The 19593-nt window shown below is 31.8% G+C and overlaps 1 protein-coding gene across 1 annotated transcript; it reads right to left on the reverse strand.

Moving 5' to 3' along the window:
* Positions 1–2759: 2759 nt before the first annotated feature.
* SPX3 (SPX domain protein 3) lies at positions 2760–11146 on the reverse strand. Its single transcript, XM_068623531.2, has 3 exons — positions 10693–11146; positions 3860–4025; positions 2760–3422 (listed from the first exon to the last, which is right to left on the reverse strand). The coding sequence occupies exons 1-3, from the start codon at positions 10936–10938 to the stop codon at positions 3052–3054; spliced, it is 783 nt and encodes a 260-aa protein (XP_068479632.1). The 5' UTR covers positions 10939–11146; the 3' UTR covers positions 2760–3051.
* Between the last annotated feature and the right edge of the window lie 8447 nt (positions 11147–19593).

Below are 19593 nucleotides of genomic sequence, written 5' to 3' on the forward strand. Positions count from 1 at the left end.
AGAGGATTTTTCTGCTGCACCATTTCGTTCAACCTTGGCGTTCTCACTCGAGGGGGAGGCGTTCTCTGCGAACCTACCTTTCCCGCTCCCGAGACCTCTAACGCAAAGGAACGGTTCGTATCTAACGTCATCTTCGCTCAAAGGCGAAGGAGGATTTCTCTGGTGAACCATTTCGTTCAACCTTGGCGTTCTCACTCGAGGGGGAGGTGTTCTCTGCGAACTTACCTTTCCCGCTCTCGAGACCTCTAACGCAAGGGAACGGTTCATAACTGCATTGTACAAAAATAAGAGAATATACTTCAAACGAAATTTATTGGGTGACCTCATTAAAAAATCCTTATAAGGGAAAAAGAGCGTCCCCTAAGAACTATGTACAATGTTAAAGTTTAACTAAAGTAAAACTTAAGGTTGGTCGCATTCCATGTACGAGGAATCGCGCCTCCCTCCAGCGTCTCAAGCCTGTATGCCTCACTCCCAAGGGCCTCTGTCACTCTAAAAGGACCAGTCCACTTGGGGGACAACTTGTTCTCTAACTGATATGGGTGGGTCTTCCGCATCACGAGGTCGGCGACCTGGAACTAGCGAGGCTTCAGCTTTGAGCTGTGCTTGTACTCCACCCTTCTCTTTAAAGCTTTAGCTTTAATTCTTGCTTCCTCCCTAACTTCATCCAGTTGGTCAGGTTCACCTTTCTCTCCTCGTTGGATTCTTCAGCCACGAAATTCTAGAAGTGTGGCGAGCTCTCCTGGATCTCCACGGGAATCATCGCATCCGACCCATACACCAAGCTGAAGGGTGTCTCTCTGGTGATGGACTGGGGAGTGGTGTGGTAAGCCAACACAATTCTAAGAACCTCCTCTGCCCAGGTTTCTTTGGCCTTCTCAAGCCTTCTCTTCAGACCTCCGAGCAAGACTCTGTTGGCAGACTCGACCTGCCCATTCGTTTGGGGGTGCTCGACTGATGCGAACACCTGCTTTATTCCAACTTCTAAGCATAACTTACCCAACGGGGTTTCTATGTGAGTTTGGCTTGGTTCTTGTGTTTTGGTGAGTTCTTGAATGATTAATAACATTGATCCAATTCTTAAAAATTGCGTAATCATATTCCAACTCTTATTGAATCCATAACATGTTCATATCATATCCATACCATGTTATTGATATCATATCATGGTATGGATATAATATGAACATGTTATGGATTCAATAAGAGTTGGAATATGATTAGGCACTTTTTAAGAATTGGATCAATGTTCTTAATCATTCAAGAACTCACCAAAACACAAGAACCAAGCCAAACTCGCATAGAAACCCATCAAGAACAATAAACCCATGGATAGAAACTCAAGAACACAACATATAGCATTTATACCCATGGAGGTCGTGACCAAAACAGAAAGAACAACCCATTTGCATTGATTAAAATTGAATATAACTGCAGCAAATGAAAGAGGACATCATAAGGAAGAGATTGCACCAATTGAAAGTGAAAACAAACAAGTAGAACAAAAATGGGTAATTTGGAAAGTGAAGGGGAAAATGGACTTATGTGGATGAAGCTCTTGGAATTGTGCATGCCACTTGAAGGGGTGGATTGACTTTAAGATAAGTGTTTCCGCAACTTGAGAGCCCAAGATCTCCCAAGATAAAACTAGAAGAGGAGAAGACACAAGTCTCTCACACTCACTCACCAATTTGGTAGAGATTCTTTACTTTCAAAAATCAATTTCAACTTGTTATTTCAAAGACCCAAGCACCCCTTTTATAATAGAGAGGGTTGGTCACAAATGTACAAAAGAGAAGGAGCTTGAAAGGTCATTCTTCTAGTCCCTTCCCAAACTAGAGCCTAAAGAGAAGGAATAAAGAAGAATCACTTCTTCTAGCTTTTTCCTACAAACTATGTGGCTAAGGTACTTTACAAAAGAGGTGTCTTTTTGGTTTCCCTCTTGGCACCTTCCTAAAGCTATTTCTATTTTATTTACAAATTTATACAAAAGAAATTACAAAGAGAGATATTAATTGGAGCCCATTCTTGAATGCTTGTAGTCTTCTTTTAGGCTTGGTCCTCTCTTTATTTAATTTCTTCTTTATTTTTGAGAAGACTAGAAGGAAGAACTTTAAATGCTTTGGTGGATGGCCTCTTCCTCCATTAATGAAATCCTCTTTTACTTGATCTCCATCAAGTTGTTCACGTGCCATGCATGCAGCTTCCCTAGGAAACCCTAACCCTCATAGGCCTTCGTGGCTTCCAAGACTCTGTACTCGTGTCGCGCCCATTTGCGCAATCCACACCACACGCATGGGCACCTTGTGACCTAGGCTTCCCCCTACTTCTGGGCGTTTTACTGATAACTGATGTGCTTTCTGGGACCCACCTTTCGTGGTCCAATTCAGTTGTTTGAGTCGCCGATGCCCGATGTCACATAGGCCTCACTCTGTTGCCGAGGACACGTCGGCACACCCTGGTGATCGACATCCGACCACTAATCGACACCCTGGCTCGTGCCGCTTGCGAGACACTGGCTCATGCCGCTTGTGGAACCTAGCTTACGTGGCCCACCATTACTAGCAGTCAACGATGTCCGAGGACTGGTCGGTACAATTTTGATAAAAGTTATTTTTTGTTTAGTTCTTACCGTTAATATATGTTAGGTGTTAAAATTGAAGAGAAAGCAAGCTTGAGTTTTCGTGAAGTATTTGGGGGAAACATAAAGATAACATGCCAACTGAACTTACATAAGATAGTTGTTTTATTTGTAATACTTTGAAAACCCAATTTGTTGACCATATCACAGTGAAATAAAATGTAAAAATATCCTAACCAATCATTACTAAAAAACCTTGAAATGACTCCCTACTCATTTCATGTAACTGGTGTGTTACTTCTTCATCAAAAGCATATTGTATATATTTATATTAATATTGATTCATTAATGACTACTAAATTGTCTTCATCCCATTATATCATCCTAACTATGCTTCTATCTATTTTGTGAACCAAAGAAACTGTGTTGTGGCTGTAGCCAAAAGTTTCTAATACATCATCAGTGTTTCACTACACAATGGGAACTGCAGCATTGAGCTGTATGGATTGGATGAGATCAGAGTCTGGCAAGTTGAGGGGAGGCAAGGAAAAAGGACTCTGTGTGGAGCTACCTTTTCTCATCTCTTGCATTGTAAGTAAAGCTGCCACTGTGTTTCTGAATATCCCTTCTTCTGCTACTGTGATGGCCTCTTTTGCTTCCTTTGCTCTTTCTGCTTCTTTCTCAGCTGGGAACACTGCATCAATTATGCATTCACATTCCTTCACAAGTTTTGAAATTAGATCTGTTCTGAAAAAGGGCTGCTCCAGCACTTTCTGAATGAATGGCAAACGCAGAAGCCCCCCTGTCCTCTTGTCATATTTCTTCATAATTTTAGCCAATCCTACAGATTTCATTGTTCTCACTTTATGCAATCATTTGTTATTAGCTACTTTAAATTATCTTAGTGTGCTGATAGGTAGACAATCACTAAATTGTTCTATATTACCACGGTTAAAGATAGGAAGAGAAATTATCTTTTTTACTGAAATATAAATCTAAGTGAAGAGAGAGAAATTTTGAAAGATTATAAATTGATGTACTAACTATATAATTGTCAAAATAACATTTTTTATTTATGGAGATAGATAATTTTGAAAATTAGTAAACTGATGTCTTTAAGTATATACTTGTTAAAATAACATTTTTCATGTGAAGAGATAGATAATTTTGAAAAGTAATAAACTCATGTGTTTCACTATACCATTGTTTAAATTAACATTTTTCACTATCTTATATATTAACAAATTATTGTGTAATATGAAGTTTAGAACATGGTACCTGTGTAATTGATGTTGCTATAATTTACTAAGAGAACCATTTCACCGTGGAAATCAACAATAGCTTTTCTCATTTTCGCCATCTCATCTTTATAATCAGCTTGTGCAGGTTCACTACCATTTGGTCCCCATAAATCAACTACTCTCTTGATTCTCTGTTGGATTTCCTGCACCAAATTTATTTATCTACTTATGAAAAACACTCTTCCCAACTCATATCTTTACAACATTTATTAAGAAATTAAAGTAATTTAATGCTAATAAGTTATTACATTCAAAAGGAAAGGCACTGTTACGTTTTTTAAATAATCATCTGATTTTTGTTTCTACTTCATAAAGTATACATTCATTAAAGATTAAATAAAAACAAGAATATAGTTAATAAAAAATAATTAACATTATTTTAAACTTTGATAAGGACAAATAAATAACACCAAATAAATCTCTTTGTTGTTCACATCTAATTCAACAACAACACATAATTTATACCTATATAAGGGGAATTTCCCTCTTTAACTGTCATTTTATTTTATTTCAATTTTTCTTCATAATTATATTTTATTTTATTATTTTAAAAATATATGAGAGAAGATATTTGTCATTTTGTGAACAATTTTAATTTTATATCTCAAAAGAATAACAGAAGAGATAACACTATTTTTAAATTAAAAAAAAAAATTAAATTCAAAAAAAAAAATTCAAAACTAAACATTGCAAAATGAGGCTTGTTGAGAAGCATTGCACAATTGTATTTTTTTTTTCTGTTTTTTTCATTTTCTATTTTCATATTCAAATTTAAAATATGAGAAATCGTAGTTTCCATCCAGAACCACGAAATCAACCAGTAAGTCTTGTTTTTCAATTATAAAGTAGAAGATGGAAATGCAATGTCTGAATTTACTTCTTTTTGTATTCATTTATGCATGTCTTTGACATTGTATGATGATAATATTGTTATTATTGTACTGACACAAATAACGTCATAAAATATATGAAGACAACAATTTAATCAAACATATAACAAAACTATTAAAGAAAATAACAACAAAAAAAAGAATAGTAGGATTTTGTTCATTGAATAAAAAAATGAAAGGGAGAAACGTACCAAATAAAAGTGTGTCGGTGGGAGTGAGAGGGGTTAGTATATGAGAAAGAGAGGGCTTAGGGAGAAAAGGGAAGACGCATTAGTCTATGAGCAAAAGGAATGAGAAAATGGATCGGGAGAGGGAAGAACAAACAAGTGGAACACTTACGTTTTGGGATTTGATTGAGAGGGTTAAGAATACGGGGGGTGATGGAGGATATGGAGGGGAAGTGGTTGACGGTGGTGGTAAAGGATAGGAACAATTTGACTAAGTCTCTTTGCGGGTCCAAGACAAAGAAAAGATAAACATATTTCATTATATTTTCTTCTTTTGTATATAATATTTTTCATGATTAATGTTGATTGATAGTGTCACGTGTATTGTAATGATAAAAATAAAAAATGCCGATACATAGGGGTGAAAGTATGTTTTCGCTAGTAATAATAAACACGATTTACTACAACTACATTGAAACTTGATGCATGGACCTAACCTAACGCGTAAGAGATAGGAAATGTGGGGCAAAATGTGGTTGTAAAAGTACTAAAACAATTGAACAATTAAAATACATTTTTGAAAATAAAATCTCCCATTTTCAAAATTAATAGGTTCAAGAAATTTAAAGGCTCAGCCAAACACGTTCAACGCTCTTCCAAGTAAAAACCATCATATGCTCTATTTTCTACATTTTACCTTCCCCACTCACTCAAAACATTAGAGATTGGGCATTAATGAGTCATGGGCATTACATAATCTAAATAATTGGTAGCTAATTAGATACCAATTTAAAAAATATTTATCAATAATAAAAATTAATTTAGATATTAAAAAAAGTCTATAAAATAGTATCTAATTTAGTCAATATAACAACTAATTATTTTTTGTCTATAAAATTTGTTTTTATTTAGTGATTTGCTAGTAGTGTTTATTCTTGTTTTAAAATTGTTGTATTATTGATAAATAGTTTCTAAAACCTTGGGTAGCTAATTAGATACCAATTTAGAAACTATTTATCAATAATAGAAACTAATTTAGATATCAAAAAAAATTTAGTGTTTATTGTTGTTTTAATTTCTAGAGCAAAAGTTCATTTATTTCAAATTAATATTAGATCTTGAGACATACACAAGTGTTTTGTCAGACCGACTAACACATAGATTTTGTTTATATATCTTCATCTAACAAACTTTCACTTTGACAAACGATAAAAACATGTGGTCTTAAGCACTTCATGTTATGACTCTAACATTATAAATGTTTATTCTATGTTGAAGATAATGTCTTTTGTGTTTATCTTTTAAGAAGATATCACAAAAATATGTTCACATTCGATCACTTAAACAATGTGCTAAAGTTGTTCCACGTCAATAACTTTTCTAAAACAAGAGAATGACAACCTTATAAGGTCCTACACTTTTCTCCAATTTCGAAAAAAGTTGACTCACGTAGGTCTGATATGGCATCTCATATATTAGAATGTTGTTGAAGAAAAGCTATGCATTAATAATGTTGCATGAAGAACATTTAATACGCCTCTATGTTTAGATGTGGATTGCAACAATTCTTTCTTCTTAATCTCTATATAGAAAATATTTTAAAGGAGAAGGGTTGATGACAATAACTATGAATATAAGCTCTGGTAATCTTCAAGCAATCCTTGCGTCCTAGTTGTAAGACAAGAGCATTGTTTGTGTTCTTTAGCAACATAAAAGAGTACTCTTTATTTTGTATCCATCTTAGGACGTCAACCTCTTTTAGAAAGCAAATATGTAATCTTTTAGATGACTTTCTTTATAATTCGTTGTTTAGCTAGGAATGACTATGATCCAAAACTACTTGGTCTTAGTCATGAGTGGTTATGTTTCAAACAATAATCAATCTTAGTTAGGAGAGGAGTGTTTGTGTTCCAAACAATACTTGGTCATAGCTATTTTCCAAACAATGTTCGATCTTAGCCAAAGGTGACTACATTTCAAACAATACTCAATCTTGACCAAGAGTGAATGCAGTCCAAATAATAATAAGTTTTTAGTAAGAGTAGATGGAGTCCAAAGAATACTTGTTTTCTATCTTAGTAACATTTGTATGCTAGTGAAACTTAATCATATTGATAAAAAATTTAACGTACTTTGAATTTTCAAATGAATCAATATAAAAACATATATTGTAATTCTCTTTCAACTTTAATATTTTTGAATGATATAATATTGATCTACAACTATCTAAAGGATGAGAGTTTTGTTAAAACAAGTTTTACAAATTTTTTATAGTTGTCTATCAACTTAAAGTTGTATCTGACTACTTTTATCAAATAATATTCTTACAAAAACTCATTGATATAATGTATTTGTTAAAACTTCGTCTAAATGCTTTTATTAAATGTTGGTTTTGCAAAAAAAAAAAATTAAAAAATTAAATACACAATTTAAGTCTTTTTTTTATGTAATTTTGCTTATGTTCTCACTGATAAATGGAAAATTTGTATCTCATTTGTATTTCATTATATAATCGATATAATCATATCTATTAAAATAATTATTAAATAATTTATACATAAAAACTAAATATAAAAGTAAAAAATTCATAATATTATAAAAAAATCAATGTATAAAGATGTGTATTTTATTTCCTAAAAAAATCATAATTATACATTTTTTAAAATAAAATAACAAATTGACTAAGAGTGTTTTTAATCATAAAAAATAGGATATATATATATATATATATATATATATATATATATATATATGAAGATGAATATAATAATATATGGAAATGTGACAAATATTCGTACACTACAAAAAGAGAGGGTTTTAATGCAGATTATTTAGCGGATGTTGATATAATCCTAGGAATTGATTTAATTAACGGAGGTTTTTTTAACCTTCATTAAGTTCTGAAGGTTATTCAAAAACCTCAGCAAAATAACGAAGGTTTTTTTTAACCTTCGTTAAATTCCAAAGGTTTATTCTAAAATCTCAGCAAAATAACAGAGAATTTTTTAACCTTTGTTAAATTTTAAAGGTTTTTTCTAAAACCTCAACAAAATAACAGAGACTTTTTTTTACTTTCGTTGAATTCCAAAGATTTATTGTAGAACCTCAATAAAACACTCCAGATTTTTCAAACTTTAATAAATAACTATAATTAAATCTATTTATAAATAAATAATTAAACACTACATAGTTTTAATATAACTAAATTCTCTAAAATTTTAAATGTGTAACTTTACATTACAAATAAGTATTCTAAAGTTTCAGAAAATTATTTTAAAAACTTAGCAAAATAACCTTAGATAATAAATATATCAACAACTAATCTTGGATAACAAGTATTTCAACAGTATTTGTATATTTTTTTATGATTGATGATAGTTGGTTTATATAATTCCTAGTTTTTTTGTTACGATCTCATACTTCAAAAAACTTTACTTATTTTTTTTTTAACTTTTGATGTATGTATATTTTATTTGCAATTTTAGTTTTAGTTATAATTTTTAATATTTTATTCTCATAATTTTGAAATGTTTTAAATTAAGACATTTATTTTAAAATGCATTTAATAATTAATTTACTGTGAAAGTGAGAAGTGATAAAATTAATTTCTTCTCGCAATATGTTCTTGCAATCTTTAGCCAAGAGCACACGTGACTTTGAAGCCCACATCTGATTAGATAATACAATTATTTAGGATATATAAAGCAGTGATAAACACTAGTTGTTGTCGAGTTAGGTAACAATGGCTTGTAACCCAAGTTGGGATAGTAAGGTGATGGAATAAGCAATATTGGAGTAAGAAGAAGATAGTGTCTTATTTAGTGTTTCTTCTCCTTAGATATAATAGACATAAGTGTGACTAAATTATGATTCCTTGTTAGCATGGTCGTCGTCGGCCATTGAGTCAGTGCTGGAGAGCAGTGTGTCTACGGTAGAAGAGAGAAGCTAGGAGGATCGTTAGAGATGGTGAAAATAGGGTTGAAGGTTATTTCAAACGACAAGTCATTTTATGAAAATTTTGAAACTCATTATATTTTATGGAAGTTCTTAAACCCATGATATTTTACGGAGATTTTTAAACCAATGGTATGTAATGAAGGTTTTGAAACTCATGATATTTTACGGAGATTCTTAAACTCATGATATTTAACATGAGTTTTGAAAGACTTTTCCTGAGGTTTTTTAAAAACCTCGGAAAACACGTTCTCCAAAGATGGTTTAGCGGAGGAAACTGCAACCCTTGATAAATGACTTAATAAAGATTTTAATTCTGGATAATGTAAAAATAAACTCTCATTAAAACTATTTTTTATAGTAGTGATATATCTTTACATACACTTGTTAATATAGTGCGAACATTACTTACAAATACACATGTATTTTTTTATCTCTAACTATCAATCCTTACACCTTTTTAATTTTATTTTTTTACTACTAGTATAATTTTTATTTGATAAATTTTAACATAAAACTTACTTAAAATTCAAAAAATTAAACTTTCTAGGTCCGTTTTAACAAAACATCTTAATTGTTTTAAAGGAACTAATATGAAATATTTTTATAATTTAAAGGGAAAAAATATTGAATACGTACATATATACATATTTATAACTTAATATATTTAAGTGATAAATAAAAATTGAATATATTTAAACACTGATGTGTCCACCTAAAAAAAAATAAGAATTAAATTCACTATTTACCTTTATTAGAAACTGTTTTTAGTTCTTTTTCACTCTAGTCCCTCTTATGTAAAAAAATACTACCTATAAATTTTGTGTTCGACTTCTGATAATGTTACCCTCGTAAAATTGTGCACATAATTTCACTTTTCAATTATATAAGTTTATCCAATTATAGATTATATTGTGCTCAAGATTAACAATTAAAAAAACCAATGGCTCTCGCATGTAAAACCCATTCTTTTTGGTAATTCAAAATATTATATGATGTACGTGAGGAAAATCTTTTCTATAAATATTTTATTTGGAAAAAAAAATAATGAAATTAATTTAAAATTAGTTTACACACAAATGAAAAATAAAAATTTAGAAAATTTATATAAATTATCTCCTTTTTGTTTAAATTAATTTTAATTTATCTCCTTATTGTATTGTTTTAAAAGTGTTTATAAAAAAATGTTCCCATGCTACATGCGAAAAATATAAATCATTGGTTATAATAAACAATAGTAGTTTAGTTTTATTAATTACGTTTTCACAGCTGGTCAACACTACCTCCACTCTAATCATATTCACCAACATAGGTAATGCAAAACTTTCAATCTTTTACACTTAACTAAACGTTCAAAAGAATATTCCTAAGGAATAAACTAGGAGAGTATGATGAAGAACACACACACAAAATAATTCCCTCTGAAAAGACACTTTTTCCTCTAATAATTAAACTATGACATGTAATTGCGTGATTGCTTAAAACAAGGATTATGTACACACTCTCTACTATTTCACACCATCAAATCAAAAGAAATTGAAATAATAGTAGATGTAAATAAAGAATAATATCAAGTAATGACAATAAATAGAAACAATAAGTTTATCAAATGGGTGTTTTGTATTAATATTTAGATATCTCCTTTGGACCAAAAACATGTTTTATTTTTATATATAAAAACTTTATTTAACAAAAGAAGCATACACTAAATTACGATTCAAATATAACATAACTTATGAGAAATTAAAAAAGAATTTGAAAGTGAAAATAGATTAGTCGGGTGTGAGGAAGAACATTACCATGTGGCGAATAATGAAATCCTCCTCTTTCTCCATGAAGAAGCCATTGAACTTGTCTATGTCATTGTTCAACAAGCACATGAACTCATTCTCGGTTTTGCCATATTCGAAGGACCCATTCAACAACGTTGGTGCCTCCGATATGAGACGCACGAGCTTCTTCAATTCCTTGTACGACAAGTACTTGTCCCTCCACTCCGGCAACGACTCCTGAATCTGTTGCTTCAGTCTCTTTCCAAACTTCATAACTTCAAAACCAACTTTTTTAAGGAAAAACAAATAAATAGTGTGAAGAAGATGAAATGCGAAAATGGGTTGGTGTAATATGAAAATGCGATGAAGGTAGAAAAAGAAAAAGGGTTACTGGGGAATTTATTAGCTAAGGTTTGCTAGAATATTAGAAAGCATATGCTTGGCGTGATGAAGTGGCGGTTTGAAAAGGGTATAAAAGGGGTCGTTGAAGGGAGCATGAGAATTCTTAGAAGCATATTCGGTTACTGTTTTACTACTTCATGGTCGTTATTAAGACCAAGACTTTGAAAAATTAAAACTTTCTTGCTTCTTTCCTTGGTGGTGGCAAAATGTGGTTGAGTTTAGTAACCTGGGAACAAAAGGGTGTGGGTTTCTCAAGTGGGTCCCTTACTAATTATTTTATTTTATTGTTATTTTTTTAAAATTTTACTATTATAGTTATAGACACCAGTTTATAATTATTAAAAAAAATATTTTTTATGGATCAAAACTTCAGTAAAAACTACTTTTTCTTCTATTTTTATCAGTAATTTATTTTTAAATTATTAACATATCATGATTCTTATATTATATATGAATAATGTTTGTTAATATCTTTTTCTCTCTCATTTCTACTTTACAATCCATTTTAACAATAAAATATTATATTCAATTAATAATAAAAATAAATAAAATTTTAAAATAAAATAATAATATTATTGGTTGTTAAGTGAAAGTGTATAAGAATTAGAATGGAAAAAATTAAAGTGTGAAAGTATTATTTTTCCATTATATATATATATATACATTTTATTTTTAATCGGCAGTTCATTATACATATTTCACTATAACTAGGGAAGGGTTAACCAGTAGACCAGAGAAGTTTTTTTGGTTATATTATCATTTTTATTTTACTTATTATTATTAACATAATTTATACATATTAATATTATATTAACATTATTATTAATATTATTATTATAATTAATATTATATTCATATTATTAATATTATTCATATTATTAATATTTATTAATATTATTCATATTATTAATATTATTACTATTATTATTATTAATATTATTATAAATATTATTATTAATATTATTATAAATATTATTATTAATATTATTATAAATATTATTATTAATATTATTATAATGAATAGTTTCCAGTGTATGATTCTTCAAAATTTGATACTGCAAATGTAACCAAAAAATAAATTAGGATGATGTATATATGTCATAAGTTAATGTCACTTCACACACAACTTATTTTTACTTATTGAAATTCATAAAAACAATCTTTAAGAATTGAATAATAATTTCAATTAATGAAGTGCCTTCTAACTTCAATTAATGAATCAACCTCTAAGACCTAAGTTCAAAGCATATTTAAATATGTATACCAGTTTAGGCTAAACTCACTAAAAAATTTAATTATATCTATTTATTAAGAATTGAGAAAATATATTTTATTGATGTTTTACAATAAATTTTTGACACTTAAAAAAAATTAAAAAACTCTATTATTTTGATGAGATTTTAGAATAAATATTTAGAATTTAACGAAGGTTTTAAAATAAACCTTTGGAAATTAACGAAGGTTAAAAAAATCTTTGTTATTTTATGGAGGTTTTAAAATAAACCTTTGTAAATTAACAAAGGTTATAAAAACCTTCGTTATTTTGTGGAGGTTTTAAAATAAACCTTTGGAAATTAACGAAGGTTAAAAAAACCTTCGTTATTTTGCGGAGGTTTTAAAATAAACATTTGGAAATTAATAAAGGTTAAAAAAACCTCTATTATTTTACTGAGATTTTAGAATAAACCTTTGAAATTTAGCTAAGGTTAAAAAACCTCCGTTATTTTGTTGAGGTTTTAGAAAAAACCTCCATTAATTAAATCAATTCCTAAGGTTATATTAACCTCCACTAAATAACCTCTATTAAAACCTTTTTTTCTTGTAGTGTTTGTTTCGTTAGAGTTGTCACATCACATTTTCTTAAACTCTTACTTTTTTATGATCTTGTAAACAAGTTAAATTAGATTGAATTCTCAACCTATTAAGTAGTCTATTAGTCCTAATTCAACAGAAGAAAAAAAATGAAAATTTAAGCTAGCAAAATACCCTTAAAATGGTATCATTTTGCAACTTAAAAAAATTATCTTTAACTTATTTTAATTTAGTTTTATATTTCTCGGTAATAATATATATTAATAGTATAAACTAAGAGTACATGATTTTTTTTTAAATCAAAACATATTATTTTTGTTAATAGAGTGTTTAAAAAAAGAAATTTAAGCGCTAAATGTAATTTAATTCCCTATTTCTTTTTACAGTTTTCATTCCCCTATTTTTTTTCACAAATTTAGTGACAAAGTTTTAGAAAATAGTTTCTCCTACTAAATCATCCATGGAAACGTGTTTTCCGTAATTTTTTAACTTCAATAAAAATCTTTCAGAATCCATATTAAATACCACGAGTTTAAGAACTTCTATAATATATCATGAATTTCAAAACCTCCGTTAAATACCATAGTTTAAGAACCTCCGTAAAATATCATGAGTTTCAAAATTTGTATAAACTAACTTGTCGTTTAAAATAACCTTCAACCTCATTTTTCACTATCTCTAATGATCCTCTTGACTTCTCTCTTCCACCATAGATACATTTCTCTCTTAACAAATATTAAAAAATCTCCGTTAAATAAATCAATTCCTAAAAATATATTAACCCCGCTAAATAACTTTTTTTTTAAAGTTTTCTTTATAATGTACTATTTTTTCACAATTTAATTAAATATATTATTTCTTGATCATGCGCAAATGTATTAGTCTAAGATCCGTTACTGAAAAAGAAAGAAAAGTAAAATTGTGAGCTGGACAAAGATTGTAGATTAAAATCTCAGATAAAAAATTTAAGGAGACTAAAATTTGAATTTAAGATTTACTAAGATTATAATAATGTATACTTTTTAATTTGATATCATGTATAATATTTATATTTAAGCTAACTTTATAAGTTATAAATCAAATTGAAATCATATAAATAACTATAAATACTTAAATGATAAAAAAATAAAATTAAATGGTCAACATAGTTTAAAAAGGAAAAAAAGAAAGTCCCTAAAAACATTATCATTTGAAAAATTGAAAATTTTGATATTAAGATAAATATTGTTCACATGTATATGTGGTTGGAAGGTTTAGTAAGCAATACTCTCAGTAGAGTAAAAAGGTATCATGTGGGTTGTGGGGGGATAGGATGATTCCTTGGAATCTACTAAGAATCATCCATGGAATAGAAAAAGTGAGCCTTTGTGAGTATTAATTAAAATAAATATATGGGGACTTTGGCAATTGTGAAAGAACCCAAATGAGGAATATCTTTGAGAAAATGCTTTCTTTATTTATATTATTCATTGAGTGGGACATCATCACCCCTATTTCATGGGTCACGATGGTGGTTTTTTTTAAGCAAGAATGGCAAAATCATAGGGTTTGACACTTTTTCTCGCATTGGGTTTGGATTATTCATTAGGGTTCTTAATTTCCTTGCATGCCTCTTGGCTCTACCATTGCAAAGTTATCTTAAGTGCATTTGTTCTTTAAAATAATTATATTTAAATAAATATAAAAGAATCTTTCAAAAGGATATTTCGGTATAATCAGTAGAGGAAATATACTTATAGTCATTTGAGTTGACAAAATTTATCTACATGCATTTTACTTCTAGGCATCTAAAATTAGGGATAACACACGTTAAATCATGGTGGTGTTGAAAGAAATTTTCAATTAATTGAATCAAGAGGGATCGATCCTCTATACATGTTAGAAAAAGTGCTAGATTCCATGTCACAAAATTCCATTGATGTTTATAATAGCTTACACAAGCTATTTTCGTGTATATATTCTTTTGTTACCTAATATCAATTCCAATATTTTGATGATTCCCAGTCACTACAAAAATCATCATAAACATGCACAACACAAGGCATAAGGTGTACTACGGAAACCTTTCTAAAAATATTGATTAAAAAATTATATATATATATAAAGTTTTAATGGAAAACTAAAATTAGGTCAGGTAAACAACATAATATTAGTTACTTATATGATTATAAATAGTAGGAGATCATACATAAATTATAAATAAGAATGCATTAAATGAATTAGTGTAACTTTGAGCCTAGAAATTATAATATATAAGGAGGTATAACTAGAAATTTTTCTACCATGATTAATCTTTGTTTAGTTTTTGCAAGAAGAAAAAACACAATTGTAATAGAAACTAAATTGTCTGTAGAATTTCTTCTTTCATGCAAAAAAGTAAAGGCATTGTAAGTCAACAAAGAAAGGCACACGAGAAAAAAAAAAGACAAGTACTGAAAAGTAAATTTTTATGTACTTAAAAAGACAAAGAAGAAAAATAAATAAATATATATGCAATAAAAAAAACACAAAAATAGAAAATGAAACAAGTAACAACTTGAGTTTCAATACCAAGATCATTCAATAAATATGTTAACAATTGTATTTCACATGTAACAGTTGTAAAAACACGATACTCCGCTTCAAAAGATGAACGTGCTATAGTGGTTTCTTCTTAGATTTCCAGAAAACAAGGAAGAATCCAAGAAAGACACAAAAACATGTTGTAGAGCGTCTAGTTTCAGACATGTTGTCCAATCAAAACTATTGAATCCTTTGAATTGCAAACTAGAATCACTGGGAAAAAATAAGCCACATCCTAGAGCATTCTTAATGTAATGTAGAACAGGTTGAGCAACATGATAATGATGTAAGAATTAATGGCCTTAACAAGAGGGGAGTGAATTGTTTAAGTAAAATGCAAATACTGGCTAAGAATGAAGATTGATGTTGATTTACAGATCAAAGAATCAGTTCAGCCAAGAAAACAAATTTGTTAAAATTGTTATCAGAAAAACAACCGGTTCAAAATACGATTTAACCGATTGTTTATGGCAACAAAGATGAAATCACAAGTCAAACATATTTTAAATGAGTGTGTATGAGAGAGAGAGAGACAAAAGATCACACAAACAATTATACTGGTTTACTCCTTACCAGAGCTACATCTAGTCGCCAGAAAACCACTGGGTACTCACTAGGTAACCAACAACAAATTACAACACACCACAACCTCAAAGAGGTGATCTTGACCACTCAAGAACACACACCCTTTTTGACTTCACACACAGTCAGAACAACCTTTGACCTTACAGATACACAGTTTACAAGAATTCAAACTAAAGAACAATTACAAGAGAATATGAAACAGATTACACCTGATTACAAGAAATCACAGTTGCTCCTAATCCACTCTTTAACCAAAGCAATATGAAACAAATTACACCTGATTACAGGAAATCACAGTTGCTCCTAATCCACTCTTCAACCAAAGCACAACCCAAGGCAATCTTGCTTTCTTGAATCCAAACTTTCAAAAAATCTTTTCTTAATAACTTGTTGTGTATATTTCAAATAAGAAGGGTAATCATAGTTTTATAGCTCATCAAACTAGTCGTTTAATTAGTTAACCATGAGCCAAAATAGTTTGTAAATAACTGAAAACAGATTTAACAATTTTATGAAAAGTTGTTAAGAAATTCAAAAATCAACTGGTTGAAATGTCGATTTAACCGGTTGAATTGGTTTTGACAGTTAAGTCAACCAGAACCAATACATTTCAAAAGACCCTTCACAGGCTGAGGAAAAACAACCGATTAAAACGAGAAATCAACAGGTTGTTTTTCACTTAGCTTTGAAAAACATTTTTATTTTTTAAAAAACTATATTGATTCAGTTGTGAATTGATTAGGATTGGATCTAGCAAATTCTAAACTACCCAGAAAAAAACCCTAAACACAACAACAAGATCTTCAAGTTGCCTTCATGGATTTGGAGGCATCAAAACTTCATTTTCAACAAATGATCCATTGTAGAAGCACGAAGAAACTGGATTAAGAACTAAACATAATAACATATGTCAGGTCTTGCATTGCTCAGATACAAGAGTATGTCAATAAGAAGTTAGTACGAAGTAAAGTCTTGCAAAGGAGTTCCTTCTTCAAACAAAGATGTCTTTAATCATGGGAGTGGAACAAGATTTTGTTGTGAGCAATCCAGTATCTGCGAGAACATCGAGAGCATATTTTCTATATGAAACATGAATTCCTTTTTTGGAATGGGAAACTTCAAATCCAAGGAAGCATTTGAGCTTTTCTAAGTCTTTAACCTTGAAGGTTTCATCCAGTTCATGTGTAACACAAGAATTATATCATATACACATACTAGTAAGGCAAGGAGACCATTACATGTTCTTTTTATAAACAATTAATGATAAACATTTGATTGTATAAACCCAATTTTTTAAGAAAATAAGATAATTTGGAAAATATTGCCTACTTGCTTGTTTAAGGCCATATAACAACTTGCTTAGCTTGCATACCTAACCTAGTTCAGTACGTTTCATACCTAGAGGAGGAATCATGTAGGCATCTTCATTCAACTCTCCATGAAGAAAGACATTGTTTACATCCAACTGTTGTGATGCCAATCTTGAATATCAGCCAAGGCAAGAAGCAACCTAGCTATAATTAACTTAGCAACTGGAGAGAATGTGTCAACATAATCAATTCCTTCAAGTTGAGTATATCTCTTTGCAACAAGCCTTCTCTTATATCTTTCAACCTTTCCATATGTGATCCTGCCTGTTGACCAGAACGCTGGAAACTGCCTCGTCAAAGGATCGACGTGTGCACCGCTTCACACCTCCGTTCCTCTTCGAGATCCACCTCAAGAACCTGCAAAGAAACAGAGTGGCGCCGCTGCGGCCGATCGCACTCCAACGCCCAAGTCAGTGACCGAATCACCAAATACTAAGAGAACAAGAACCGTGCAAATCCTCTCTCACAGTCAGCTCTATAACTCGCAAGCGTAAAGAGTGTATCTGAACGTGCGTACCTTAGAAAGTTCGTTGAGAACTCTTATATACCTGGTTACTTTCTCTCTCCTGGCAGTTACAGACTTGGACACGTGGCTCGTATCCAACTGTACACGTGCCATCATCTGGAGCCTCCTTGACTTGGGCGCTGCTTCTACTCTTGTTTTACTAAGTTACCTATGCATGGTACTGCCCAGTACATAACCAACTTGGGAGTGCGATCTCTACTGGAACTGGCGAGTTAGGGTGCCTTCATACACCTTTCCTGTGGTCTCGCCGGCCGCCTTCACAATCTGCTTCTCCTTCACCTTCGGCGATGTGCTTTCTCTGGCGATCTCCAATCGCTTGGTCGCCTGAGTTTACATCTGGCGACTTCATCTTTAACCCGGTGATCGCCTATCTTGGTATGCTGGAGATCGGAACACGCCAACTTAATAACTGGCGACTTCACGAGCCCCCCGACTTCCTTCCCTTCTGCCAACCTGGCGCCTTGCCAACACGCCTATACTGTAGCGGGATGCCACGTCATCTCTCTCGACTACCAGGGCGGTACACAAGCCCCCTAGTCTTAAGCGAAGACTCGTCTAGCGAAAAGACTGAAAGAGTCACGTCAACACCGATCTACGTGGCACTGACGCAGAATTCCAAGCGGTTGTACTTTCTGCTGCTCTGACGCTCCACCAAACCCCTCGTTCATCACTCGACACGTGTCTTCATCAACGGTTACCTTCAGTTATCGTTTGCGCTTCCCAAACCCATTTTCGAAAAAAATCTTAAACCCATTTTCACTCAATACTGTTCCATCACTTTCCCTCGCATTCACGAACGCTCTAACCTTCTTCTGCAAAAAACTCTCAGCGCTCTCCAACATTCTGAATCACCATCAACCTTCATCGTCTTCCTGATCATCAAAAGGTACCTACTTTCCTTCTTCTGCTGGGTTTCCTTGCATTTTAACCGATTCGCATCATCCTGTAACTGCCTGGTGCATACGCTGTGGGTTGCTTTTTCCATTTCTCCTTCTGTGTAACTTAGGGCTTCGTCAATCATCGCAACGAACCTACGTTCGTTCGTTTTTCACCTTCCTTCCATGATCGAGTCAGCCTTTGTAACCCCTAATCATTTTTCCTTTTCTTCTTCCTTTGCAGCTGCAACAATGACTCGCACAAAGATCACCCCGAATCCTCCCCCTTCATCAAGAAACCCCCCTTCTCAAGCACACGACCCACCACGAGTTCGTGGCGCTTCATCTTCCCAGGCTGAGAGGCCTGCGTCTTCCTGTCCTAACCTGGCCCAGGCGACTCCATCTATCGCCGGAGGAGCCCCCGTTCCCTTGCCAGACTTCAAAACCTTGTATCCCTGGGCCAACTCGACCCTTCTGAGGGAGACATCTTCTGTGAACACTGCGGGAGCAGCTTTGCGGCTGACTAAGGGGGATGAGCTTCATCAATCATTCCATAAGGAGCACGACAAAAAGATGATGGTGCTGCCTTGCCCCCCCCGATCTGCCTGTTTGTGCCGATGACAAAGTGAGTGCCGACGGGCCCTTCTGCTTCGTCTACACGACCTTATTCAAGAAGGTGAAGCTCAAGTTCCCTTTCACCCGATTCGAGAGGGAACTCCTTACCGAGCTCAACATTGCCGCCGCCCAGCTTCACCCTAACAGCTGGGCGTTTGTTCGAGCTTTCCAAGTGATGTGC

This window comes from Phaseolus vulgaris, chromosome 10, assembly GCF_051622355.1.
Source record: "Phaseolus vulgaris cultivar YP4 chromosome 10, ASM5162235v1, whole genome shotgun sequence".
NCBI lineage: Eukaryota > Viridiplantae > Streptophyta > Magnoliopsida > Fabales > Fabaceae > Phaseolus > Phaseolus vulgaris.